The sequence below is a fragment of the Loxodonta africana genome, chromosome X (genome assembly GCF_030014295.1).
Source record: "Loxodonta africana isolate mLoxAfr1 chromosome X, mLoxAfr1.hap2, whole genome shotgun sequence".
In the NCBI taxonomy this organism is placed as follows: domain Eukaryota; kingdom Metazoa; phylum Chordata; class Mammalia; order Proboscidea; family Elephantidae; genus Loxodonta; species Loxodonta africana.
The window spans coordinates 175,283,189-175,310,726 of record NC_087369.1 but is presented as its reverse complement, the minus strand read 5'-3'; the positions used below and the strand labels follow the sequence as shown (position 1 = coordinate 175,310,726).

General features: G+C 56.6%; 3 protein-coding genes across 3 annotated transcripts; 1 reads left to right on the top strand and 2 right to left on the bottom strand.

Moving 5' to 3' along the window:
- The first annotated feature begins 10,635 nt into the window (after positions 1-10,635).
- On the top strand, positions 10,636-12,039 carry LOC135228957 (paraneoplastic antigen-like protein 6B). Its single transcript, XM_064278497.1, has one exon. The coding sequence runs from the start codon at positions 10,636-10,638 to the stop codon at positions 12,037-12,039; it is 1,404 nt and encodes a 467-aa protein (XP_064134567.1).
- Positions 12,040-15,587: 3,548 nt separating this feature from the next.
- PNMA6A (PNMA family member 6A) lies at positions 15,588-16,991 on the bottom strand. Its single transcript, XM_064278496.1, has one exon. It carries the CDS (start codon positions 16,989-16,991, stop codon positions 15,588-15,590), a length of 1,404 nt encoding a protein of 467 aa, XP_064134566.1.
- Positions 16,992-24,619: 7,628 nt separating this feature from the next.
- Positions 24,620-27,119, bottom strand: PNMA3 (PNMA family member 3). The gene is made up of 2 exons (XM_064278150.1): positions 25,875-27,119; positions 24,620-25,753 (listed from the first exon to the last, which is right to left on the bottom strand). Exons 1-2 carry the CDS (start codon positions 27,117-27,119, stop codon positions 25,670-25,672), a joined length of 1,329 nt encoding a protein of 442 aa, XP_064134220.1. The 3' UTR covers positions 24,620-25,669.
- Positions 27,120-27,538: the final 419 nt, after the last annotated feature.

The following is a 27,538-nucleotide window of genomic DNA, read 5'->3' as shown; positions in this document are numbered from 1 at the left end:
TTGAAAACGTAGCCCCAGTTTAATTCAGGGCCTCCAGATGGTCAGTTTCGACTCTTTTCATTAATTGATCATTTATGAGTGTCTGCCATGGGCACACCATGGATGATGGAAGTGAACAGGAAACAGCTCCTGCTACAAGAACTTGAAAGAGGCCATTTGCTCCTTCGTTCACCAAAAGGACACCAGCTCACCTGGCTTCCACTCACTCACCTGGGCAGGAGCCTCGTGGCATGTCTTGTCCCAGTGTCCACGGTTCTTCTGCTTGCTCCAACTGCAAGAGCATGTGTGCCTTGTAAATTGGAATCCCTGGATTTTGTAAAAGAAAAGGGACTTAGCTATTTGTGTTGGGGGCACAAAGGTATCCGAGAGTTCAATTCTAATCACTTGGTTTTCAGGGGGAAAGGGCATTCTAGGAGACCCCCCAAGAGTTGTACAAAGAATTTCTCTACAGGGCTTAATATGATGTGCAAGAAGGGCTGGAGGAGGGGGAGAAGGGTGGGGTGGCAGTGGGAGTAGGAAACCTTCTCAACCACCAGGAATAGCTGGCTTGCTTTGCCCTCCCTGATAGAGGTATGGGAATCCCTGATCATCTACAACAGAACCTTACAGGAGAACCTCTGGCCTACAAGATGAGCAGACAGAGAAACAAAAGCCTCCAGGGAAGCTGAAATAAGTTACCAACAATTCCCCTTAGCACTGGAAAGAGAAATGATCTGTGTTTGGCTCCTGAAGCAACAGAAATCTAACCCCAGGCCCTTCAGCTACAGCTCAGAGGGTCCATGGGAAGGCATGCTGTCCTGACCCGGGGAGACCAGTGTCCCATCCTTCCTCAAGTGCGTCTGAGAAGGGTGTGGGTACTCCACTTCTCCTGGCAGAAGTCTGAGGGCACCTCTGTGAAGGCTAGACTCCTCCAAGACCCAAACCAGTCCTACTTTTCCTGAGACTCCTCAGGAAGGACTGAAGTTGGCAGCATTGTGGGAAGAGGACAAGATGGACAGGAACTGGATCCAAGGCCCCTCTGCTCCAAGTCCAATGCCTATTGAGCAACTAGTGTCTGCCTACTGTTTTACAGTATGGGAGCTACAAAGGGAGTAACGCATCTCTGCCCTTGAGAAGAAAATACCTTTATTAGGAAGAAAGGAGGTCAACAAGATTGCAATTATCTGCTATACACTGGGCATGGTGCGGAGCGTCGGCTGCCAGGAGTGACTGGCTTGAGTTTCCCCTCCGCATATGCCAAGTGTTCCCAATTCCAATCCCGTCCAGCCCCAGCTCTCTGCTGTTAGAGAATAAAATCCCTGAGGACAAAGTCAAGTGGCTAATTTTCTGGTAGAAACCATACACCTCGCTTGGAGCAGCAGTAACAGGAGAGGGGTGGGGTGGCACTGCTGGAAGACGGGGAGAAGACTTGGGAGGGGGGTAGGTAGTGTCTTAGTCATCTAGTGCTGCTATAACAGAAATACCACAAGTGAATGGTTTTAACAAAGAGAAATTTATTCTCTCACAATCTAGTAGGCTAGAAGTCCAAATTCAGGGAGTCAGCTCTAGGCAAAGGTTTTCTCTTTCTGTCGATTCTGGAGAAAGATTCCTTGTCATCAATCTTCCCCTGGTCGAGGAGCTTCTCAGGTACAGGGACCCCAGGTCCAAAGGATGCGCTCTGCTCCAGGAGCTGCTTTCTTGGTGGTATGAGGTCCCCATGTCTCTCTGCTTGCTTCTCTCTTTTATATTTCAAAAGAGATTGACTCAAGACACAACCTAATCTTGTAGACTGAATCCTGCCTCATTAATATAACTGCCTGTAATCCTTCCTCATTAACATCATAGAGGCAGGATTTACAACACATAGGAAAATCACATCAGGTGACAAAATGGTGAACAGTCAAACAATACTGGGAATCATGGCCTAGCCAAGTTGACAGACATTTTAGGGGGACACAATTCAATCCATGACAGGTGGTCTTGAAAGGAGGGCAACACTTGAGACAGAGAAAGCTGGAATGAAGCGGGCCTCGAGACACTTCACACTTGTAGCCCGTAGTACCTGAGGTTCTTACCAAACCAAACCAAACCAAACCCAGTGCCATCGAGTCGATTCCGACTCACAGTATACAGCAGGGGTTTAAGTCCCTTCAACTCTACTGCCTTGTGGGGTGGCACCATGGCCTTCACCTAGCTTTTTGCCAGATCTGATCACTGCAACTGCCTCATTGCTGGACTTCTTGCCACCTCCAATCTTACCCTCTTCTACTCCACTTTCTGCACTCCCACCAGGGAGGCCTCTCCAAATTGCAACCGAGCCACGACAGGCCTCTGTTTAAAAGCACTGCTTATAGGAAGAAGCCACATTCCTTATAGTAGCATTCTAGACTTTTCCTGGACTGAGCCAATCTACCTGTCTGGTCTCATCTCCTCTCATTCCTGCCCCCATACACCGGGCAAACATCCCTGAACACATTATGCTCTTTTATGTCTCCATATTTTTGCTCTCATCTTTAAACACATTCAAGTTCAAAGGCAATTACCATCAGGTCCTAAAAACGCCCCCATCGTCTCCTCATGGATTTAAAACATCTAGAACCTCGTAATTACATGTGTAAGGAAAAAAAAAGGAGACTATGCTGACAAAAATTGATAGGCAATTAGATAAAGACCAGAAAAAAATATACAAATTTGAAACCAGTCATATAAGGTGACAGGGCTATGAACCATTTCTTTTTCTTCTATAAGCTGTTGGTGTTGCTATAACATAGTTATTAATTATATAAAAAAAAAAAAGACAGCAAGCAATAACGCACCAAATGACACCAAGGCTTTCAGGTCAAGAATGCGCTTTCTGGACAAGTCCTCACGTGAAAGATCAGAGTGGGCTGGATTTACCATGGACGCTGTCGTGGGTGAGAAAAGCATGGATAAACAGGATTCAGAGGCAGGGAAAAGGAGTGGCAGAGTGAGGGGATGACCTGAACATGTCATAAAGGCAGGAGTCTTAGCTGGCTTGTGGCCCAGACAGACAACCTACATGATGCCTTAAGGAAAAGGGGCCAGGGCCAGGGCAGGCTGGCTCGGGGGGTCAGACAAGTGGACTGAAGTCTGACTGCTAGGCAAGATACCATCTGACTGTTCTTAGTGCCTGCAGTTGCCACCTGTGTGCTCTGTAGCTGAGAAGACTTCAAAGTGACTAGTGCCTTCTTCCTAGTGGTGGGGGAGTAGTGAAGTCCCATGGAACCCATTACTCCTTTGGGAATAGCAGAAGTTCCTGTGGTTGAGGGAGGCAGAAAGAACATATTTGTTGAGCGCCTACACATGCTAGGCATCATGGTTAGAAGTTTATATACATTAGGGCACTAAGCCTTCACAAAGGAGTCCTGTGCCTCTTATTATATACCCTTTTACAAAGGCAACACAGGCAAAGCAGCTCTAAAACCTGCCTAGCACGAAGCTTGGAAATGGCTGAGCCAATGAGTGCCTGTGTATAGTTCTGAACAACCTGGAACAGAACACAGACAAATGAAAGCTGGTGACATTGGGACAGTGACAATCACGGTGCTTTCTTGATTGCTTCTGTTAGTTTCTCTTAATGTTTCAACAGCATTAAGCTATTTCTGTTGACTATAAATTAAAAAGTGACTGGTTCAGTAACTCCTAGCTGTTTTCCCCCAAAATACACTAACATAATCTGGAAACCATTTTCACAATGAATTAGGATAAAAGGTCTCAAAAGATTACCCTTTGCTAGAAAAGTAATTTTTAAAAAAGATTAAATAATAAAAGTAATTAAAAGTAAAAAAGCAATATAGGAAGATCTTGAAATACCCAATCAATTAAATTAAAAAATAAACAATCATGGAATTCCATGAGCAAGTTTCTAAAAATAAGAGAATGAAAGTATCATCGACAATTCCCTGTGGAGCAGCCAGAGTCCACGGACCTGCAGGGGCTGGAGCACCTGCCACCCTGCCTGTGACGGCCAGAGCAGAGCAGAATCCGGCTCTCCATGTGGCCAGGGGAGAGAGTCTTCAAAGCGGAGGTGCGCGAGGGGCCTGCCTTGTCAGAGGCTGCACGTGCGTCTCGGGTGTTCCTTTAGGGGCTGGTGGGCTAGACAAGCAGGCTAGGGTTCCAAGTGGCTCCCAGCCCCTGTGCCCCCAAAAGCCAGTAATGGAAAGTGAACCAATAAGTCCCCAGTAGGAAAGACTGAGGCTGGTGCTCTGAGGTGCATCCTGGCTCGTGGCTTATACCTCACAGCCCGAGTTCACACCGTATTCTAAATGCGATTGACAATACCATTTCAGATAATGGGGCTAACAAAGACTAAAGAGGTTTATGCTCTGACTAGCCCATACAGTGCAACTGGACCCCAATTATTCTTATCTTTGTGAAAGAGCTGATTACTGTAAACTGGTTCTCTCAAATTCTGTGTCTCAGGTATGTAAATCATGTTGAACAAATGAGCCTCTATTACAGAAACAAGTAGTCGTATTTTGATTTCAAGATCTCTAAAATCCCTCCCCCAACAAGAAGTCCAGATAAATGAAACCTGAAATCTACTCGTTTATTTTCTGTTTTAAATCCACTTACCTGCTCTTGAAAAGAGGATTCTTATATTATTAGATTTGCATTTCTACGCAATATGAATTTTTTTAAAAGTTTGCTACTTTGAAAATTGACCTAAATTTCTTAATTTGAAAACTGACCTAGAATTATTTGAACTAGACAGCTCCTTTATTGCAGCTAATCCAGCAGTGAAAGACTATACAGTCTTCTGCCTGTTTTCCTTGTGTCCCATGAAAACAACTAGCTTGCAGCAAAGAGCTACGTACTACTTCCTGTGGTCCTCTGAAGAGGCCTGTGCAGCCTGTGCCCAGTCATTGGGCCACAGGAAACCCTCCAAGAATCCACAAGTCACCCTGGAGCCAATGGATCAGGAACAAGTGGTGGCTTTCTTTTTCTTTCACACATTGGAATCAAAATCAAACCAAAGCTATTGCTGTTGAGTCAATTCTGATTTCTAGTGACCCCTTAAGACACAGTAGAACTGCCCTATTGGGTTTCCAAGGCCGTCATCTTTATGGGAGCAGACTGGCACATCTTTCTCCCGACACACGCTGGAAAGGGGCTGCAAATTAGATCTTTGAAACCTTTCCAATGTGTAAAAGAATGGATTCTTGGAGGGCTTCCTGTGGTCTCCTGAGGGTTTCTTGCGGAACACAGTGACTGTAATTCTGCCAGTCTGCCAACTGAAAAGAACATCAGGTCACCTGCTCTTCCCTCCCCGTACACCCATCCTACACTTGTCCCTGCTTCCTGATGCCTACATAATACGGTCCAATGACGCCAAGAGCCAAGAGCATAAACACCATCTGGACTTACTCCTATGCGTGAAAGCTCGACCTGGCCTCCGACACACCCTCTACTCTCACTAGTCCCCGAAAAAGGTGTGTTCCTTTCTGTTCCTGAGCCTTGGCTCATGCTCTCTTCCCCTCTTGGAATGCCCCTGCCTGTCAGTGCCAAGTCTCCCAATCCAGCTTCGACTTCTCCTTTGATCCTTGGAGCACTTACTGTCCAAATGGCTGATCTGAACAGATAACTGTACAGCTTCTTGTTGTGTCACCATCCCATGTTCAGCACCCCCCCACACACACACAAATCAGATCCTAAGTTCCTTGAAAGCCAGGACTCGGTCTCAGACTTGCCTAATAGAAAACTCTGCAGCACACAGAAGACTTCAAAGGTGTGGTGAGTGACTGAACAGTGGGTGGAGAGAAGAAAATTGCAGAAGGCTGTCCTGGTGGTATCATCTTCCCTGGAGGTGGGCAATCTGTGGACTGAGGATTTGCAGCTCAAGGCCCTCAAGAGAAACTAGCTGAGCAGAGACACTCCAGGGCCAGTGCAGACAATGCCTTCCCCTTCAAGAGTTGAGGGAGCCTCTCAGGAAGGAAAGAGGAATACCAGCTCACCTTTGAACAGACTGTCAGGAGCCCTTCAGCCTTGCCCTCTTCTTCCAGGTCATCCTTTGGGAGAACAGCAGAGTCCTGAGAAGGTGGCACTGGGAGAGGAGGAAAGAGACCACGTCAGCCTCTGGTCCTGCCCTGTGGTACGCACACTTTTCAGCTGGAAATGCTTCTCAGGCAATGGAGTTCAAAATGAGATAAAAGACCTGGCATTACTTTGCTAAGTGAAAGCCACAATAAGGCACAGTGATGGAAAGCCAGGGTGGCAGAAACCCTCTACAAGGCAGAGTTGACACCAGGCAGGAAAGAACTCTCTGGGGATGCGCTGTGCAATAGGGTGGCCGTGGAGCCGCACAATGGTTATGGGCCACTTGAAACATGGCAAGCCCAAATTAAGATATAAGGGTCAAGTGCACATTGGATTTCAAAGACTTAGGAAAAAAAAAGTGCAAATACCTCATTAATCATTTTTTATATTGACAATGTTTTGAAATGATTATAACTTTTAGATACATTGGGTTAAAAATAGAACATATTGCTAAAATTAATTCCACCTATTTTTTTCAACGCTCAATAAGGCCACTGTTGTGGTTCTTGTTGTTGGGTGCCCGTGCAGTTGATTTCAACTAATACGGACCCTATAGGACAGCGCAGAACTGCTCCATAGGATTTCTTAGGCCAGAATCTATACAGGCAAAACCCTGGTGGCATAGTGGTTAAGAGCCCGGCTCCTAACCAAAAGGTTGGCAGTTCAAATCCACCAGCCGCTCCCTGGAAACACCGTGGGAAAATTCTACTCTGTCCTATGGGGTCGCTATGAGTCAGAATCGACTCGACCCCGAAGGGTTTTTTAATCTATACGGGAGCAGATGGCCAGATCTTTTCTCTCACCGAGCCACTGGTGGTAAAAGCATACATGTGGCTCTACTGGACTGTGCAGCCCCCCAGGAGACCCTGCGTGGTACACCCTCACCAGCAGGCCTGACATCCCCAAGGCAGCTATGCTTTCTTCACTCCGACCCAAGTTTTTTTCCAACCCCAGCAGCAGTTTGCTGCTCCCTCTTCCCTCTGCTGCAGCCCGGGGCTCTCACCTCTCCTCTCCACGTTCTGGGGTGGTTCCTCCATGGGCTCCCTGTCTTCCCATCTGAAGAAGGGGGTCCTGCACCCAACCCTTCAGGGCCTGAGCATTGTGTCGGCAGCGACAGTGGGCGGTGGGAAGGCGACAGGCGAGGGTCCTGGCGGGGACAGCCTGGAGCAGACCACTCCGGCAAGGGGTGCAGTCAGCCCACGCGCCCACGTCCCAGCAGTTCCTCCAACAGACCAGCCCTCGTTCCAGCGGTCACCCGCGCCAGGGCCCAGCTGCCACCACGGCAGCCCGGCTTCCCAGGCCGGCCGATTCACACAACGGCCGGCCGGCGGGGTGACCTCTCAACCTTCACCTGTTCGACGGTGGCCTACGGAGACCACCGCGCCGGCCCAGGGCTCGCATAGCGCATGCGCTCCGCGAAGCGGCCGCCGCCACGACCACGGTCACCACCTCCCATGCTCCTCCGAGGCGGTGGACCCGTCTCTGGGGTACAGACTCCTCGCCCGTGCCCCGGGGGCACAGGCGCCCCCTTGTGCGCCCTTCGGAAAGGGATATTGGCCACCGCTGTCTCCCGAGTGCGCAGGGGGCGCCTGAGCCCCCTCCTGGAGGATCCTGGGAGTTGTAGTCCGCAGCCCCGACGAAGGCTGGTCTACGCAGGAGCCACCTCCCCACCAGTGACTGGCGCGGCAGCGAAGGCAGCGGCGGGGACCTCGAAAATGAGGTCTTGGCGACCAGCAGGAGCTGGACAGACGGCGCTCAGGCGGTCCAGTCGCCTGCCTCGTGTGTGTGGAGGGGGGAGATAGTCAGAGGCTCCAGCGTCTCCTCCGCAGGCAGGACCTGGGCTGCCTTGTGGTTGTCCTGTGGGCGTCGCTCAGGGCTGAATGTCCTCCATGGGCCAGGCCCTGAGCTGGAGACCGGAGAACAGGGAGCCAGGACTGACACAGACCCTGTCCTCGGGGAGTTACAAGGATCAGGGAGTTGCAAGGGAAAGGGTACTCAATCCCCGACCTATGGCAACAGGAGAGGTGGGGCTGGGCAGGGAAGCTTCTGTAGGGGGCATTGCCTGGGAACAGAGCCTGACTTAATTTTGGGTCCATTGGCCACTTGCATGGACCAAAGCCCGGCTTTAAGGACTTGGTTGAAGAACCAAGACGATTTGGCATGGCGAAGATGAGAGCAGTTCTGGATGACAGCAATCATGCACCTCTGAGGGCAGGCAAGGGCACTCCAGCGGTTAGGGGAGCAGGGTCCCTCTTCCTCTCTGGGGATTTCCCGTTTGGGCGCACTCCTGCCTAGACCTGGCTGTGTGGTCATGCACGCCCTCGATCCCCCAGCCTTGGTCCCAGTTGCCTTTCTCCCCCTTCACAGAAGAAAGGCATACATACCCCTCACTCATCCTGAAATTCTATTGAGGTGCATCAGCTCAGAACGTAAAAGCCCACAGGGCTGGCAAAAACAGAGAGTATCAATTAGAATTATGTCATTTAGAAGAGCCTCCTTCAAAAGTTAATGAAACTACTAGCCACTGCTCATATTTCCTCCTGGCGACTAACCTAAAGGTTGGTGGTTCAAATGCACCCAACAGTGCTGTGGAAGAAAGGCCTGGCAATTTGCTCCCTTAAAGATTACAGCCAAGAAAACCCGATGGAGCAGTTCTACTCTCACACATGAATGGAATCACCTAGACAGCAACAGGTTTCATTTTTTATTCTGTTTGTTTTGGTTTGTTCATATCTACCCAGCCTGGGTGCAGCCCCAGTCAGAGGTGTCGCTCAGAACGGCTATTCTAGCCCAGAAGGGGTCACCTGCACCTGTCATGATGGGGGAGGGGTGGAACACCTGGGCTTAGCCAGTCAACCTGCCAGGAAAACCAGAGAAGTCTTGTCCAGCAGGTGAGAGCGGTCATGGGGGATGGCAAGTCTGAAGGAGAGAGCTGACCTGGTTACCCAGGAGCCTGTGGAAGCTTATGGCCAGACAAAGAGACCGGGGAGGCTAAAAGCTGGATCTAAGGGGCCAGTGGAGAACTGGGCTGTTCAGCAGTCAGGGTCAAAAAGAGACACTTCCTAACCTTGATGCTGTAAGTTCTCCTTAAGCACCAACCTATTGCTATAGGGTCGCAATGAGTCGGAATCTACTCGACGGCAAAGGGTTTGTTTTTTTATTGCTATCACGCACACACCACAATGCTCTGGGACACTCTGTGAGACCTTCTCCCCCCAATTCTCAAAGAAAGCAAGCCAGACACAGGGCCCACTCGGTTCCTGCCTTGCCACCCCTAAGAAAGGCAGACCCGTGGGAAAGGCAGAAAGTGGTCTTTGGGGACATGTGACACCCATGCTACCCCAAGCAGCCAAGACAGGCTATCCCGGAGCTCTTTCGCCAGCTAGAGCACACAGAACATGGTGACCTAGGCCTGCTGTGCACACAGGTGGGGTGGTCACCCCAGGTCCGAACACTGTCTGTGAACATTGTCTGTGGCTGTGTGTGCGGGGGGGGAGGGGAGCTATGTGTGGCTGTCTGTGTGTGTGTGTGTGACGCACAGGTTTTCAGGACGTCGGCTTAAGGGCAGCCTGAAGGAGAAAAGATGCCATTGCAATGGAGCTGGACCAGACCCACTAGGAGCGAGCAAAGGCCTGAGCTGCTACGAAGGGTAGGACACCTTTGAACCTGGTCAGAGAGGGCCGGTCCTTCAGTCAAGTCTGCACCTCCGTGTGATTGGGATGTGTGTGTGTGTATATGTGGGTGCGTGCGCCCCAAGGTGGTTCGCCTCCACTGAATCCCTCCTGGACCAGGTGCCCCTCGCCTGGGACAGCGACAGGAGCACACCTGGATGGGGACGACGGCGAGGGACAGGGAAGGCAGGGGAAGGAGCCCCAGAGCCCCCCAGCTCCGCCGCCGCTGCCCAGAGCAAAGCGCTGGCGGGCGCCCTTCACAGGGTACCCCGGGGTGCAGCCCACCCCCCGCCCCCCGGCCACGCCTGCACCCCAGAGGATGTCCGGGGCGACAAGGGTTCTAAGCCAGGCTGGGCCAGGGGAGGGCCTCGCCTGAACCAGCGCCCCCTGGGGGAGGGGGCCGGTGACGTCACCCGCGGTCTGGGGCGCCTGAGGCAACTACAGCCCCGCCTCGTGACCTGCGCGCGCCAATAGCCCAGCGGTCTCCTGGGCGACGCGGGGGTCCGCACCGCTCCGCCACCGCCGCCGCCGCCGCCGCCGCCGCCCCGCCCCGCGTCCGCACTGCAGAGACGGCGGCGAGCAAGCGCGCGGGCCACGTGCCACGCTGCAGGCGGGCCGGACCCGAGAGGGGCGCAGGACGGACAGAGCTGCCGACGGGCGAGGACGACAGACAGACGAAGTGAGACCGCGCCGCGCCCACGCCCCTCCTGCCGGGAAGGCGGCTACCCAGAGAAGGTACCAGAAGGAACAAGAAGGAGGAGGGGGCTCCGGCCGCGTCTGCCCCGCGCCCTCCGCCCCTGGGGGGACGCGGCGCCCGCGCAGGGCGGGAGGCGGGTGGCCGGGGAGGGGTTGGGGGCGGCACTGACCTGCTCTCCCGGTCCGGTTCCCAGGCCTGCTCCGCGCCTGGAACTGAGCCGCGCCAGGCGCCATGGCGGTGGCGATGCTGCGCGACTGGTGCCGGTGGATGGGCGTGAGCGCGCGCAGGGGCCTGCTGGTGTTGGGCATCCCGGAGGACTGCGAGGAGGCCGAGGTGCACGAGGCCCTGGAGGCCGCGCTGTGGCCACTGGGCCGCTTCTCCGTGCTCGGGCGGGTGTTCCGCGAGGAGGACAACGCCGCCGCGGCCCTGGTGGAGCTGGCCCAGGAGGTGGACTACGCGCTGGTGCCCCGAGAGGTCCCGGGCAGCGGGGGGCCCTGGCGCGTGGTGTGTGCGCCCCGATGCTCGGGCGAGGAGGTTCTGGGCCGCGTGTTCCACTTCCTCGAGCAGCAGGGCCAGACGGTGGAGAGTGTGGCTGGCGCCCTGGGGCTGGGGCTGCGGCGCGTGTGCTGGCTGCGCTCGGTCAGCCAGGCGGTTCAGCCCTGGGTGGAGACCGTGCGCTACCAGCGCCTGGGCGTGTTCTCTGGGCGCGAGGAGCCGGGCCCGGGGGAGGAGCCCTTCGAGGCCTGGCTGGACCACGCCAGCGACATGCTGCACGTGTGGCAGGCGGTCTCGGAGAGGGAACGGCGGCGGCGGATACTCGAGGGCCTGCGCGGCACAGCCCTGCAGCTGGTGCACGGGGTCCTGGCTGAGAACCCCGCGCGCACGGCGCAGGAGTGCCTGGCCGCCCTGGTTCAGGTGTTTGGGGACACGGATTCTGAGGCGGCCACGCGGCTGAGGTGTCTGACCGCTCAGCAGAGGCGGGGCGAGCGCCTCTCTGCCTTCGTGCTGCGGCTGGAGGTCCTGCTGCAGAAAGCCATCGAGAAGGGGGCCCTGGCCAGAGCCTCGGCCGACCACTTGCGCCTGAGGCAGGTGCTCACCAAGGCCACCCTCGTGGAGCCGCTGGACGAAGCGCTGCGGAAGCTGAGACTGGTCGGGAGGGCCCCCAGTTTCCTGGAGATGCTGGGGCTCGTCCGGGAATCTGAGTCGTGGGAAACGACTCTATTCAGGAACGAGAGGGCCCAGGCAGAAGAAGGGCCTGGGCCCGGGGGCCGGGCAGAGGCCAGAGCTAACCCTGGGGCTGAGGGTGACAAGGCGGTGGTGGTGGAGGGGGGCGGACATGTCCCTGCCCCTGCCCCTGCCCCTGCCCCTGCCCCTGCCAGCATAGGGCAGGCAGGGCCTGCAGAGGCCCCCGGAGCCAATGTGGGCAGCGCCCCAACCCGGGTGGGCAGTGTTTCTGGGGCAGGCCCGGGAGCCCTAGGCTGTGGGCCGGAGGGCCCTGCCCAGGCAGGAGACCCAGAGGCCATGGAGGCCGAGGAGCCCCCCGACGAGCGGCTCCAGCCCATCTTGGAGGAGTCAGAAAACGAAGGCGAGGCTGGCGACATGAGCCTGCCCGAGTCCTCCTCGTCGGACCAGTAGGCTCAGGTGGCCCAAGGACCGCAGCAGGGCAGAGGGAAGGGCCTGCCGGCCACCTCCTGCCCCCAGGCCCCACCCCCTCCCGCTGGGGCGTGCCACCCCCCTCAGTCCTTCCAAGAGGGGGAGAGGCCCCTCCCTGTTGCAGCGCCACCACGGAGCCCCAGCCCCACACCTGCCCAGAGGCACCCTGACCAGGAGCACCTGGAGACGTCCTCCCCAGCTCCTGTCTACTCGGCCAGGGGCTCAGCCTCTGCTTTCCCAGCATAGATTCCAGCCAACTGTTGCTTGTTCTTGTGGAGGTGTGTGTGTTCTTACCTGAACAGTTTCTCCCCGGAGACCCCAGCCCAGTCCCGGAAGACAGTGGGAAGGACGGACGCAGAAGTGGCCACCCTCACTCTGCGAGCGACCGAGGGAAGGAAGAACGGATCAGGGACCAGGAGGGCTGTGGGGAGCCCCGCGGAGACTGTGCTTGAAGCTCAACCCCAGCTGTTGTTTGTGACTCAGTTTCCTTGACGTGGTGACGTGTGCTCTGCTGTGTTTTCCAGTGTTCTTTTGTGACCGTCCCCTGGGGCCATGGGGAAGGGCCACACCCCATGGGGCAGGGCCGGGGAGGGGTCCCCCGAAGTGAGTGGACGTTGCCAGAGTCCATCGTCCTGACAGGAGGCAGAGCCTGGATGCCCAGGGCAGAGAGAAGTGGGGAGGGCTGCAGTGGGGCAGGGTGGGGAGGGGGGTGGCTGAGGCTCCTCCTTAGGGACCCCAGGAGGAGGGAGGCCCCATGACCTCTGGTGGTGGTTATCCGCCCCCTCTGTTGTGATTCCCTTGCTTTCGGTAGTTCCGGTTAAGTGTGTGTCTTCAATAAATCTCGTTGAGTGTTCCTGCTGAGTCTGGTCTCTGCTGTGGGCAATGGAGGGGAGGGTTTGTGGGGGGCGGGGGGGGGAGCAGTGGCTCGTTGTGTCCCCAGGGCACTCAGGCAGTCCCCCCCCACCCCACTCCACCCCTGCCAGGATCAGTTGGGGAAGACGTTGAGGGGAGGGACACTACAGCAGGCAGGAGCCAAGACCCTAATGTTACTCACTGGGCTGTGGTGCCTCAGGGCCTCCCAGAGAGGATCACCGAGATCACACGTAAGGTCCTGGTGGTCGTGAGGGCAGACACCCCTTGCCGAGGCTCCCCTGAGCCTCCCAGGGCGGGGGGTGTGCTTGCCAGCCTGCCTGCCCGCTCACCTGTGCGCAGTCTACACCTGCCAGACCATCGGTGACAAGCATCACTCTATCCACCAAGGGACACTTGGGGACCTGGGGGTGTGTTATGGTGACTGACACAGGGATGGGACAGGCTGGGCTAGTATGGTGCTCATGCCCTGTCCGGGTGAGGGGAGATAGAAGTGCATTGCCTGTCCAGGGACCCCACAGCAGAGCTACCTCCCTCCCAGAGGGACAGCCAGGAGTGGTGGAGTCACTCCAAGGTCCTAGAGCCGGAACTGCCAGCCACCCTAATCCTCAGGGGACGTCTGCTCTCACTCCATGTGACTGGTGAAGCAAATTCAGCGCCTTCCTCCTCAGTGGTTTCCAAGGGGCTATTCAGCGAGTCCCTTATTCACTGTCATTCAGTCTTCTCATTTATCCTTACCAAAACATACTATAAAATAATACTCACTAAAATGAACATATAATCTTGAGTCCAACTCAGGGCTACCCATGTATTTCAGCAGAGAACCCCACTCCACAGGATTTTCAATGGCTGTGATCACCAGACCTTTCTTCCTAGGCACCTCTGGGTGGATTCAAACTGCCAACCTTTTGGTTAGTAGCTGAACACTTAACCACTTGCACCAGTCAGGGATTCCATAATCTCAGGTAAAAAACTGGGACTTTATTTCCTTAGGGTAATTTGCCGGAAGTGAGATGCCTGGATTGAAGAGTATGTGTAGTCTTAATGTTAAAAAGAGTCACGGTGTTTTCTAAATAGTCTGTCACAATTTACATTTCTTAATAGTTAAGCACTTGGCTGCTAACAAAAAGGTTGGTGCTTTGCGCAGGAGAAAGACCTGGTGATCTGCTTCCCTATGGTTCAGTTCCACTCTGTCACATGGGGTCTCTATAAGTCGGAATCAATGTTGAGTCTAGTGTCGGGTACCAGCCACTGCACACCCCCCGGATAGGCAATGCACTTCTATCTCCCCTCACCCGGACAGGGCATGAGCACCATACTAGCCCAGCCTGTCCCATCCCTGTGTCAGTCACCATAACACACCCCCAGGTCCCCAAGTGTCCCTTGGTGGATAGAGTGATGCTTGTCACCGATGGTCTGGCAGGTGTAGACTGCGCACAGGTGAGCGGGCAGGCAGGCTGGCAAGCACACCCCCCGCCCTGGGAGGCTCAGGGGAGCCTCGGCAAGGGGTGTCTGCCCTCACGACCACCAGGACCTTACGTGTGATCTCGGTGATCCTCTCTGGGAGGCCCTGAGGCACCACAGCCCAGTGAGTAACATTAGGGTCTTGGCTCCTGCCTGCTGTAGTGTCCCTCCCCTCAACGTCTTCCCCAACTGATCCTGGCAGGGGTGGAGTGGGGTGGGGGGGGACTGCCTGAGTGCCCTGGGGACACAACGAGCCACTGCTCCCCCCCCCGCCCCCCACAAACCCTCCCCTCCATTGCCCACAGCAGAGACCAGACTCAGCAGGAACACTCAACGAGATTTATTGAAGACACACACTTAACCGGAACTACCGAAAGCAAGGGAATCACAACAGAGGGGGCGGATAACCACCACCAGAGGTCATGGGGCCTCCCTCCTCCTGGGGTCCCTAAGGAGGAGCCTCAGCCACCCCCCTCCCCACCCTGCCCCACTGCAGCCCTCCCCACTTCTCTCTGCCCTGGGCATCCAGGCTCTGCCTCCTGTCAGGACGATGGACTCTGGCAACGTCCACTCACTTCGGGGGACCCCTCCCCGGCCCTGCCCCATGGGGTGTGGCCCTTCCCCATGGCCCCAGGGGACGGTCACAAAAGAACACTGGAAAACACAGCAGAGCACACGTCACCACGTCAAGGAAACTGAGTCACAAACAACAGCTGGGGTTGAGCTTCAAGCACAGTCTCCGCGGGGCTCCCCACAGCCCTCCTGGTCCCTGATCCGTTCTTCCTTCCCTCGGTCGCTCGCAGAGTGAGGGTGGCCACTTCTGCGTCCGTCCTTCCCACTGTCTTCCGGGACTGGGCTGGGGTCTCCGGGGAGAAACTGTTCAGGTAAGAACACACACACCTCCACAAGAACAAGCAACAGTTGGCTGGAATCTATGCTGGGAAAGCAGAGGCTGAGCCCCTGGCCGAGTAGACAGGAGCTGGGGAGGACGTCTCCAGGTGCTCCTGGTCAGGGTGCCTCTGGGCAGGTGTGGGGCTGGGGCTCCGTGGTGGCGCTGCAACAGGGAGGGGCCTCTCCCCCTCTTGGAAGGACTGAGGGGGGTGGCACGCCCCAGCGGGAGGGGGTGGGGCCTGGGGGCAGGAGGTGGCCGGCAGGCCCTTCCCTCTGCCCTGCTGCGGTCCTTGGGCCACCTGAGCCTACTGGTCCGACGAGGAGGACTCGGGCAGGCTCATGTCGCCAGCCTCGCCTTCGTTTTCTGACTCCTCCAAGATGGGCTGGAGCCGCTCGTCGGGGGGCTCCTCGGCCTCCATGGCCTCTGGGTCTCCTGCCTGGGCAGGGCCCTCCGGCCCACAGCCTAGGGCTCCCGGGCCTGCCCCAGAAACACTGCCCACCCGGGTTGGGGCGCTGCCCACATTGGCTCCGGGGGCCTCTGCAGGCCCTGCCTGCCCTATGCTGGCAGGGGCAGGGGCAGGGGCAGGGGCAGGGGCAGGGACATGTCCGCCCCCCTCCACCACCACCGCCTTGTCACCCTCAGCCCCAGGGTTAGCTCTGGCCTCTGCCCGGCCCCCGGGCCCAGGCCCTTCTTCTGCCTGGGCCCTCTCGTTCCTGAATAGAGTCGTTTCCCACGACTCAGATTCCCGGACGAGCCCCAGCATCTCCAGGAAACTGGGGGCCCTCCCGACCAGTCTCAGCTTCCGCAGCGCTTCGTCCAGCGGCTCCACGAGGGTGGCCTTGGTGAGCACCTGCCTCAGGCGCAAGTGGTCGGCCGAGGCTCTGGCCAGGGCCCCCTTCTCGATGGCTTTCTGCAGCAGGACCTCCAGCCGCAGCACGAAGGCAGAGAGGCGCTCGCCCCGCCTCTGCTGAGCGGTCAGACACCTCAGCCGCGTGGCCGCCTCAGAATCCGTGTCCCCAAACACCTGAACCAGGGCGGCCAGGCACTCCTGCGCCGTGCGCGCGGGGTTCTCAGCCAGGACCCCGTGCACCAGCTGCAGGGCTGTGCCGCGCAGGCCCTCGAGTATCCGCCGCCGCCGTTCCCTCTCCGAGACCGCCTGCCACACGTGCAGCATGTCGCTGGCGTGGTCCAGCCAGGCCTCGAAGGGCTCCTCCCCCGGGCCCGGCTCCTCGCGCCCAGAGAACACGCCCAGGCGCTGGTAGCGCACGGTCTCCACCCAGGGCTGAACCGCCTGGCTGACCGAGCGCAGCCAGCACACGCGCCGCAGCCCCAGCCCCAGGGCGCCAGCCACACTCTCCACCGTCTGGCCCTGCTGCTCGAGGAAGTGGAACACGCGGCCCAGAACCTCCTCGCCCGAGCATCGGGGCGCACACACCACGCGCCAGGGCCCCCCGCTGCCCGGGACCTCTCGGGGCACCAGCGCGTAGTCCACCTCCTGGGCCAGCTCCACCAGGGCCGCGGCGGCGTTGTCCTCCTCGCGGAACACCCGCCCGAGCACGGAGAAGCGGCCCAGTGGCCACAGCGCGGCCTCCAGGGCCTCGTGCACCTCGGCCTCCTCGCAGTCCTCCGGGATGCCCAACACCAGCAGGCCCCTGCGCGCGCTCACGCCCATCCACCGGCACCAGTCGCGCAGCATCGCCACCGCCATGGCGCCTGGCGCGGCTCAGTTCCAGGCGCGGAGCAGGCCTGGGAACCGGACCGGGAGAGCAGGTCAGTGCCGCCCCCAACCCCTCCCCGGCCACCCGCCTCCCGCCCTGCGCGGGCGCCGCGTCCCCCCAGGGGCGGAGGGCGCGGGGCAGACGCGGCCGGAGCCCCCTCCTCCTTCTTGTTCCTTCTGGTACCTTCTCTGGGTAGCCGCCTTCCCGGCAGGAGGGGCGTGGGCGCGGCGCGGTCTCACTTCGTCTGTCTGTCGTCCTCGCCCGTCGGCAGCTCTGTCCGTCCTGCGCCCCTCTCGGGTCCGGCCCGCCTGCAGCGTGGCACGTGGCCCGCGCGCTTGCTCGCCGCCGTCTCTGCAGTGCGGACGCGGGGCGGGGCGGCGGCGGCGGCGGCGGCGGCGGTGGCGGAGCGGTGCGGACCCCCGCGTCGCCCAGGAGACCGCTGGGCTATTGGCGCGCGCAGGTCACGAGGCGGGGCTGTAGTTGCCTCAGGCGCCCCAGACCGCGGGTGACGTCACCGGCCCCCTCCCCCAGGGGGCGCTGGTTCAGGCGAGGCCCTCCCCTGGCCCAGCCTGGCTTAGAACCCTTGTCGCCCCGGACATCCTCTGGGGTGCAGGCGTGGCCGGGGGGCGGGGGGTGGGCTGCACCCCGGGGTACCCTGTGAAGGGCGCCCGCCAGCGCTTTGCTCTGGGCAGCGGCGGCGGAGTTGGGGGGCTCTGGGGCTCCTTCCCCTGCCTTCCCTGTCCCTCGCCGTCGTCCCCATCCAGGTGTGCTCCTGTCGCTGTCCCAGGCGAGGGGCACCTGGTCCAGGAGGGATTCAGTGGAGGCGAACCACCTTGGGGCGCACGCACCCACATATACACACACACACATCCCAATCACACGGAGGTGCAGACTTGACTGAAGGACCGGCCCTCTCTGACCAGGTTCAAAGGTGTCCTACCCTTCGTAGCAGCTCAGGCCTTTGCTCGCTCCTAGTGGGTCTGGTCCAGCTCCATTGCAATGGCATCTTTTCTCCTTCAGGCTGCCCTTAAGCCGACGTCCCGAAAACCTGTGGGCTCTGTGTAAGTCTGATTCTCCCAACTCGGGTAGTATCATGCTATCATGGTGGGCTCTTTGCTCCAGCATGGCAGGGAAAGTCAAACCCCGTTGTAGCCCCTGCCTTAATAAACAAAAAACATCATGCTCAACGATGAAAGACTGAAAGCTTTACTCCTAAGATGAGGAACAATACAGTGATTCCAGCTTTCACCACTGCTAGTCAACATTGTACTGGAAGTTCTAGCCAGGGTAATTAGGCAAGAAAAAGAAATAAAAGGCATCCAAATCAGAAAGGAAGATGTAAAATGATTTCTGTTCACAGATGACATGATTCTATATATAGAAAATCCCAAAGAGTCCACACATATGCTACCAAAGCTAATAAATACATTCAGCGAAGTTACAGGGTACAAGATCAACACACAAAAATCAATTGTGTTTCTATACACCAGCAATGAACAACCTGAAAAGGAAATTAAGAAAACAATTTCATTTACAATAGCATTGTCTTAGGCTGGTGGCTTAGTCATCCAGTGCTGCTGTAACAGAAATACCACAAGTGGATGGCTTTAACAAAGAGAAATTTATTCTCTCACAGTCTAGTAGGATACGAGTCTAAATTCAGGGCATGAGCTCCCAGGGAGGGCTTTCTCTCTCTGTCGGCTCTGAAAGAAAGTCCGTATCATCAATCTTCCCCTGGTCTAGAAGTTTCTCTGCTCAGGAAACCCTGGTTGAAAGGATGCGCTCTGCTCCTGGCACTGCTTTCCTGGTGGCATGAGGTCCCCATGCCTCTCTGCTCACTTCTCTCTTTCATATCTCAAAATAAATTGGCTTAAGACACTATCTAATCTTGTAGACTTCATCAATATAACCGCCACTAATCCATCGCACTGCATCATAGCAATAAGATTTACAACGCGTAGGGAAATCACAGGTTACTGGGTTAGGGAAATCACATCAGATGACAAAATAGTCATACAATACTGGGAATCATGACCTAGCCAAGTTGACAGGCATTTTTGGGGGACACAATTCAATCCATGACAACTGGGTTCTCTAGGGAAGCAAAACCAGTAAAGCGTATAAATATATAGAGAGAGATTTATATCAAGGAAATGGCTTACGCTCTTACAGAGTCTGGAATGTCCCAAATCCGTAGCTGCAGGGGCTGGCAAACCCCGGATCAGCAGGTCAGAGAGCAGGACTATTGCTCACAGGCTGTGTAGATCAATGAATCCCGAGATCGGCAGGCAAGACTGCAGGTAAACTGCTGCTAGCTTAAGTCCCAAGAACCAGAGGCCAGGTGAACAGGAGCCAGCTGCAGAATCCAGCGAGAGCAAAAAGCCCACGAGCCTTGCCAGAATATTCGCTTGTATTTGATGCACGTCACACATGCTAGGAAACTCCCTTTCAACTGATTGGCTACTCACAGCAGATCCGTTCATGTGGGTGATCACATATCAAATCTCAACAGGGAAATGATCACAACATTATGCAACTACCAAAATACTGAGAATCATGCCCCAGCCAAGTTGACACACAGTCTTAACCATCACAAGCATCTAAGAGAAAAAGCACCTAGGAATAAATTTACACAGAAAGATTAAACACTTTTACACTGAAAAACTATAAAACATTGCTGAAAGAAAGTACAGAAGACCTGTTGTTGTCAGGTGCCGTTGAGTCGATTACGACTCATAGCAACCCCATGTGACAGAGTAGAACTGCCCTATAGGGTTCTCTTGGCTGTAATCTTTACAAGAGTGGACCGCCAGGTGTCCATCAATAGATGAATAAATAAATAAAATGTGGTCTAGCCACACAATGGAATATTATTCATCCATAAAGAGAAAAAAAGGAGCTCTGGTTGTGCAGTGGTTGTTATGGATTGAATTGTGTCCCCCTAAAATATATTTTTAAAATATAAATATGTGTCAACTTGGCTAGGTCATGATTCCCGGTATCCTGTGATTGTTCACCATTTTGTCTTTTGATGTGATTTTCCTATGTGTTGTAAATCCTAACCTCTATGATGTTAATGAGGCAGGATTAGAGGCAGTTATGTTAATGAGGCAGGACTCAATCTACAAGATTAGGTTGCATCTTGAGTCAGTCTCTTTTGAGGTATAAAAAAGAGAATCCAGCAGAGACAGGGGGACTTCCTTTCACCAAGAATGAAAAACGGGCTGGGGTTGGGGGTGGGGGGGAACGACGACCATGTCCTTAGGACCCGGGGTCCAAGCTCTGAGAAGCACCTAGACCATGGGAAGATTGATGACAAGGACCTTCCCCCAGAGCTGACAGAGAGAGAAAGCCTTCCCCTGGAGCTGGCACCCTGAATTAGGACTTCTAGCCTCCTAAACCCTGAGAGAATAAATTTCTGTTTGTTAAAGCCATCCACTTGTGGTATTTCTGTTATAGCAGCACTAGACAACTAAGACAGTGGTTAGGCACTCGGCTGCTAACCAAAAGGTCAGCAGTTTGAACCCACCAGCCTCTCCTCGGGAGAAAGATGTGGCAGTCTGCTTCCATAAAGATTACAGCCTTGGAAGCCCTGTGGGGCAGTTCTGCTCCGTCCTGTAGGGTCTCTATGAGTCAGAATCAACTTGATGGCAATGGGTTTGGTTTTTGGTTTATGAAGAGAAATGAAGTCCTGATACATGATACAAAATGAATGAACACTGAAAACAATATGCTGAGTGAAAGAAGTCAGACACAAAAGGACAAATACTGTATGATCCCACTTACATGAAATATCTAGAATAGGCAAATGAAAGAACGAAAGTAGATTAGTGGTTACCAGGAGCTGGAGGAGGGAGGTGGGGAGTTGTTTAACGGGTACAGAGTTTCTGTTTGGGGTGATGAAAAAGATTTGGAAATAGATAGTGGTGATGGTTGTGCAACATGGTGAATATAATTAATGTCACTGAATTATACACTTAAAAATGGTTGAAATGGCACATTTTATGTTACATTAAAATAAAAACAAGGACCCCAGTTGAAAACTGAGCAAGAGACGTGAACAGGTACTTCACTAAGGAAGCTAGACGGATGGCTTGATCAGCCCCCGAAAAAGTGTTCAGTATCATTAGTTCTCATGCACATGCAACTTAATATCACAATGAGATCCCATAATGAGGCACTGGCTAAAAGTTCAAAGCTGACAACATGAAGTTGTGGGGCAAGCACCAGGAACCTGGCCTTCTCAGGCATTGCCAATGGGAGGGGAAATTGTCACAACCACTTTGGAAACCTGTGTGGAGTTTCTTCTTTTTTCTTTTCCCTTTTTTTTTTTAATTTTTATTGTGCTTTAAGTGAAAGTTTACAAATCAAGTTAGTCTTTCACGCAAAAACTTATATACACCTTGCTACATACTCCCAATTACTCTCCCCCTAATGAGACAGCCCGCTCGCTCCCTCCACTCTCTCTTTTCATGTCCATTTTGCCAGCTTCTAACGCCCTCTACCTTCTCATCTCCCCTCCAGGGAGGAGATGCCAACATAGTCTCAAGTGTCCACCTGATCCAAGAAGCTCACTCCTCATCAGCATCCCTCTCCATCCCATTGTCCAGTCCAATCCATGCCTGAAGAGTTGGCTTTGGGAATGGTTCCTGTCCTGGGCCAACAGAAGGTTTGGGGGCCATGACCACGGGGGTCCTTCCAGTCTCAGTCAGACCATTATTTAAGTCTGGTCTTATGAGAATTTGGGGTCTGCATCCCACTGTTCCCCTGCTCCCTCAGGGGTTCTCTGTTGTGCTCCCTGTCAGGGCAGTCATCGGTTGTAACCGGGCACCATCTAGTTCTTCTGGTCTCAGGATGATGTAGTCGCTGGTTTATGTGGCCCTTTCTGTCTCTTGGGGTCGTAATCGCCTTGTGTCCTTGGTGTTCTTCATTCTCCTTTGATCCAGGTGGGTTAAGACCAAATGATGCATCTTAGATGGCTGCTTGCTAGTGTTTAAGACCCCAGACGCCACTCTTCAAAGTGGGATGCAGAATGTTTTCTTAATAGATTTTATTATGCCAGTTGACTTAGATGTCCCCTGAAACCATGATTCCCAGACCCCTACCCCTGCTATGCTGGCCTTCGAAGCATTCAGTTGATTCAGAAAACTTCTTTGCTTTTGGCTTAGTCCAATTGTGCTGACCTCCCCTGTACTGTGTGCTGTCTTTCCCTTCACCTAAAGTAGTTCTTATCTACTATCTAATTAGTGGATACCCCTCTCCCACCCTCCCTCCCTCCCGCCTCTCGTAACCATCAAAGAATATTTTCTTCGTGTGGAGTTTCTTCTAGTTAACCATACACCTACCCTTTGACCCAGTCCTTCCGCTCTTAGTTACTTACTCAGAAGAAAGGAAAGTGAATGCGCACAAAGAGACTTAACCGAGGAGGTTTGCATCAGCCTTCATCATAATATCCCTTACTGGAGGCTACCCCAGTGCCCATCAGCAGAAAGGAGAAAGAACTTGCTAGCAATCCCTACACTGGGATACCACCAGCAATGAAAATAGGGCCGGGCAGTGGGGACTACTGACGTTCGCAATGACTTGGGTGCATCTCAAACCATGCTGCTGACTCATAAAAGCCAGACGCAAGAATGTGGTAGTGTGTGAGTCCCTTGACGTGAAATGCAAGAACAGAAAAAGAATAATCTGTGGCCAGTGAAATTCAAAGGGTTAGGTTGCCTCCAGAAAGGTAGCATTGACTGGGGAGGGACTCCAGGGGACTTTCTGGGAAAATGTAAATGTTCTGTATCTTGAGGAGTGAGACTGGTCCCATAGGTGTGAGCGATTGTCCAAATTCATTGAACTGTATGCTTGAAACAGAGGTGCTAGGGAAGTGGACCAGCACTTCTGAGACTGCATAACAAAGCACATGGCTTCCTGACATCTCCCACACCACTCCTAGAAGCGCCACCCCCCACCCCTCTCCCCTCCCTGTCCTGCACTGCCTGGGGGTGTCCAGGGCCCCACTGGCCCTCCCCCTCCCCCTGCAACCCAGCTGTTCCAGCTCTCCCCAGGGCTCCTCCGGTCAGTGACCACAGCCCCCTGTCCCCAGGCCCAGCCTGAGCATTTGCATTTGCAAGTGCCAGGCTCGCCCTGGCTCCTGGGCTGCTATGGGGCTCTGTCCTTCCTCTGCAGCTTCGGACAGGCTGGTGGACGCCTGTAGACACAGACAGAGCTGGGCCCGAGGGACACCCCCATGTCGGGCTCAACAGTGCTGCCCCCTCACACCTGCAGGGGCCCAGTCACTGCTCCCTCCTCCCAAAGGTCCCAGTCCCCTCCAGTGGGCTGAGGGCTGCTCTCTGCTGGGGCGGCTCGAGCCCCTGAGGTGAGAGTGTAGGTCTCAGAGGGTGGAGCCGGCTGCCGTTCCAGCCCCTCCTCCCTCACCACGCCCCCCAGAACTGCCCCTTGGGCCACTGTGCTCCAGAGGGCCCTCCACCTGGGGGCTCCTCAGGGCAGCACCCAGGGCTCAGCAGGCTTCAGGGACAGAGCCTGGCCTCTGGCACCCAGGGGCAGCCCCCACCCATGGCCCAGCGCCTCTTGCCTGGCCCCAACGACCTGGAGGGTGCTCCCCAGAGCTGGCTGGGAAGCGAAGCCTCCTGCTCTCTGGGGCGCCCTGGACAGGACTTGGGGCACAGGGCAGCTCCCCGTGCTTTCCACCAGCGCTGAGGAAGCCTGTCCTGTCCCACCCATCACTTGGCATCGCACACACCCAGGTCCCTGGTGGTCCCTCAGCAGCAGCTGTGGCTGAACATAGGCCACTGCCCCCCACCCCGCCCCCCTCCCACTGCAGGCCCTCCCCTCCATTGCCCACAGCAGAGACCAGACTCAGCAGAAACACTTGATGAGATTTACTGAAAACACTTAACTGGAACCATTGAAGGGAAGGGAATCAAAACAGAGGGGGCGGATAACCACCACCAGAGGCCACAGAGCCTCCCTCTCCCGGGGTCCCTAATGAGGAGCCTCAGCCCCCCTGCCCCACTGCAGCCCTCCCCACCTCTCCTTGCCTAGGGCACCCAGGCTCCGCCTCCTATCAGGACTATGGACTCTGGCGACGTTCACTCACTTCGGGGGACCCCTCCCCAGCCCTGCCCCATGGGGTGTGGCCCTGCCCCATGGCCCCAGGGGACAGTCACAAAAGAACACTGGAAAACACAGCAGAGCACACATCATCACGTCGAAGAAACTGAGTCACAAACAACAGCTGGGGTGGAGCTTCAAGCACAGTCCCTGCAGGGCTCCCCACGACCTGCCCGGTCCCTGGTCCGTTCTTCCTTCCCTCGGTCGCTCACAGGGTGAGGGTGGCCACTCCCGCGTCCATCTTTCCTGCTGTCTTCCGGGACTGGCTGGGGTCTCCAGGGAGAAACTGCTCAGATAAGAACACACACCTCCACAAGAACAAGCAACACTTGACCGGAATCTATGCCGGGAAAGCAGAGGCTGAGCCCTCGACTAAGTGGATGGGAGCCACCCAGCCTTGGCGGGCACTGGCACATGGTACAGGCCCAAGAGGTCACCCAGCATGAGGGCCAGAACCTCCACCCCCGGGCTGCTGCACAGTTTCAGAGTTCTTCACAGGAAGGGTGGGTGGTTGGGTGGTGGATGTGGGGGTGGGTATTCGCCTGACACGTGGGTAACTACGAGGCCTACAGAGATACAGGGGGGCTTCCCAGAACAGGGGGCAGCCCACCCCAAGGGGTGGTGAAGGGGGTCCCCTTCTTGGGAGACCAGGCAGCTGGCCCCCTAGAAATGACTGCCTCCCCCTATCATCTCCCAGACCAGGGCAGTGGCCTGGGTGGCAAAAATGCTGGAGGTCTGGTTGGCCAGGAAAGTCTCAGGTTCTCCTCGCCTGTTTGCTCCCATCTTCATGGTCCTGCACAAACAAGCAGAACAAAAGACACCCCCCCCAAGCCCCCTTCCTCCTCCTCTTCCTCCTGCCCAAAGCTGCTCTCACGCCCACTGACAGGAAGCCAGCTGTGGGGTCACTGGTCCACCAGGCCTCCAGAGCCCCCTACACCTGAGCCGGGCTCTGGCCTCATGGTCCTCTCCTGACAGTCTGTGCTCCTCACCACACCCTCCAGGCTGCAGGCCAGGAGAGGGTTGGCCTGCACTGGGCTCTGGACCTGGGTGTCTGCTGCCCTCAGGGGCGCAGGAGCTCCAGGGTGCTGCCTACCCGGGGCTCTCCTAGGGCAGTGTAGATATCCCGAAGACGGGGTTCACCCTGTGGTCTCCTCTCCAGGGCATTACCTCTGGGCCACGCTGCTCTCCCTCTCCAGCGCTGGCTCCTCGTGGCAGGGGTGGTCCCACCCCCAACTGTGGTGGCCCTGAGGAAAGCTCTTCCAGGCCCCCCATGGCCTGGGGACCAGTGGTCATCCTCAGCTCAGAGTCCACAAGGTGGGTGTCAGGGGGGTGCCCAAAGAAGGGGCTGAGTCCCAGGTCTGAGCCCCCAGCTGCGACCTCTTCAGTCCCAGAATCGGACTCCCCACCCATCACACTGAACCCCCACCTGCTGGGTGGTCTCCGGCCCCTCCTCCTCCTCCTCCTCCGTGCCTTGCTCCTGGGCTTCCTGGAACCACAAGTGGTTTGGTCAGCAGAGTCCCTTCCCACTGGCACTGGGGGAGGGGGCTCAGCCCTGGTTCCACTGTTGCCCCCTGCTGTCTGCCTGGGGCTCCCCTTCCCCTTCTTCCAGTGTCTCTTTTGTCTCCTTGGCCTGTGTAGGGGGGAGTCGACCTGGTCTCCTGAGCCTACTTGGGCTCGGGCTTGGGCTGGCCCTGGTCCCAAGCCCAGCTCCCGTTTCCCGACTCCACGGTAGCCTGTCTCTTCTGCTTGACCAGGGGCAGGTTCTGGGGATTGCTACACTTCGCCCTGATGTGGCCATCCTCCCCGCAGCCATAGCAGAATGTGTGGCGTCTCCGTTCCTCTGGGCCTGCAGGGCCAGCTTGGGCCCCTCCCCGGCGCCGCCGGTGGCCTCTGCCCCGCCTGCGCCGGGAGCCCTGGGCAGGCCTCACCTGAGCAGTATCCCCACTGCCGGCAGGCTCCTCCGGCTTCTCTGACCCCACAGTGGCCTCCCACTCCTCCTCTTCCCGAAGGAGCTTGACCAGGGCCAGGAAGCCCGGAGGCCTCCGCCGCTGCTTCATCAGCCTCAGCCTGTCTCGGAGTTTGTCAGGAAGTGTGGCCCCACCTAGGACTTGCTTCAGCCGAGCCTGGTTGACATTCCTTCGGGAGATGGCATTTTTCTCTACAGCTCTTTGGAGCAGGGGTTCTAAACGGACCACAAAGCTAGACACCTTCTCTCCTATCTCCTGGCGGGCCTTGCAAAACTTCACCTGGGTGATTTTGCGGCTCTCCACAGGCCCAAATACCTGCTGCAGTGCCGCCAGGCACTCCGCCACCGTGACTGCCGAGTTGTTCGCTCTCAGCCCGCTGACCACCTGCAGCGCGGGGCCCCGCAAGCATTCCATCAGCCGCCGCCTCTTTTCCCCCTCCGGCACCTGCCACATCTGAAGCACGTCGGTGGTGTGCTCCAGCCAGGCGTCAAAGGCCAGCGCCCCAGGGATGGACACGGTGTGCCCAGAGAACACGCGGAGCTCTCGGTACAGCGTTTGTTCTAGCAGAGGCTGCACCGCCGCCCCCAGGGTTTGTGCCCAGGCCCAGAATTCAGGGGAGATGGCCATTCCAGGGGCCGGGTAGGCGGGGCCAGACCCAAGTACACGGTTCATGTCAGCCACTGAGCGCCTCTCCTCCTCTAGGAAGCGGTTCAGTCGGTTGAGAAATTCGCCGTCTGAGTTGCGGGGCTTTACAATCACTTCCCAGGGGCCCCCCTTTGCTGGTATTGCCCTGGGGACCAGAGCATAGTCAATGTCTCGCGCCAGCTCCAGGAGAAAAGCCTGGGCATTCTCCTCCCTCCTAAACATCCTGCCGACGACCCGATACTTGCCCAGGCGCCGGAGTGCCGCCTGCAGCGTCTCCTCCAGCTCCACCTCGCTACAGTCCTCAGGGATGCCCAGGATGAGCAGGGCCCTCTGGATGTCCAAGTGCTCCCCACGGCACCAGTCCTGCAGCATGGCCACCGGCATGTCGCCACCTTCCCCGGAATTGGCCTCCGGTGATCAGTGCGGGATGCGCTTAATCTGGGCCAACTCCCAGGGGCCCGGCTCCACGGCCTGGGAACCCGACCAGGGGAGCGGGTCAGTGCCGCCCCCAGCCCCTCCCCCGCCCCCCCCTTCCGCCCTGCGCAGCCGCCGCGTCCCCTGGGGGCGGAGGGTGCAGGGCCATCGCGGCCGGAGCCCCCTCCTCCTCCTCATACCTTCTCTGGACCGCCACCTTCCCGAAAAGGAGGGGCGGGGCGGGGGGGGCGGCACGGTCTCGCTTGGTCGGCGGGTCTGTTCACCCTGCGCCCCTCTCGAGTCCAGCCCGCCCGTGGCGTGGCACGTGGCCCGCGCGCCTGCTCGCCGCCGTCTCTGCAGTGCGGACGCGGGGCGGGGGCGCGGCGGCG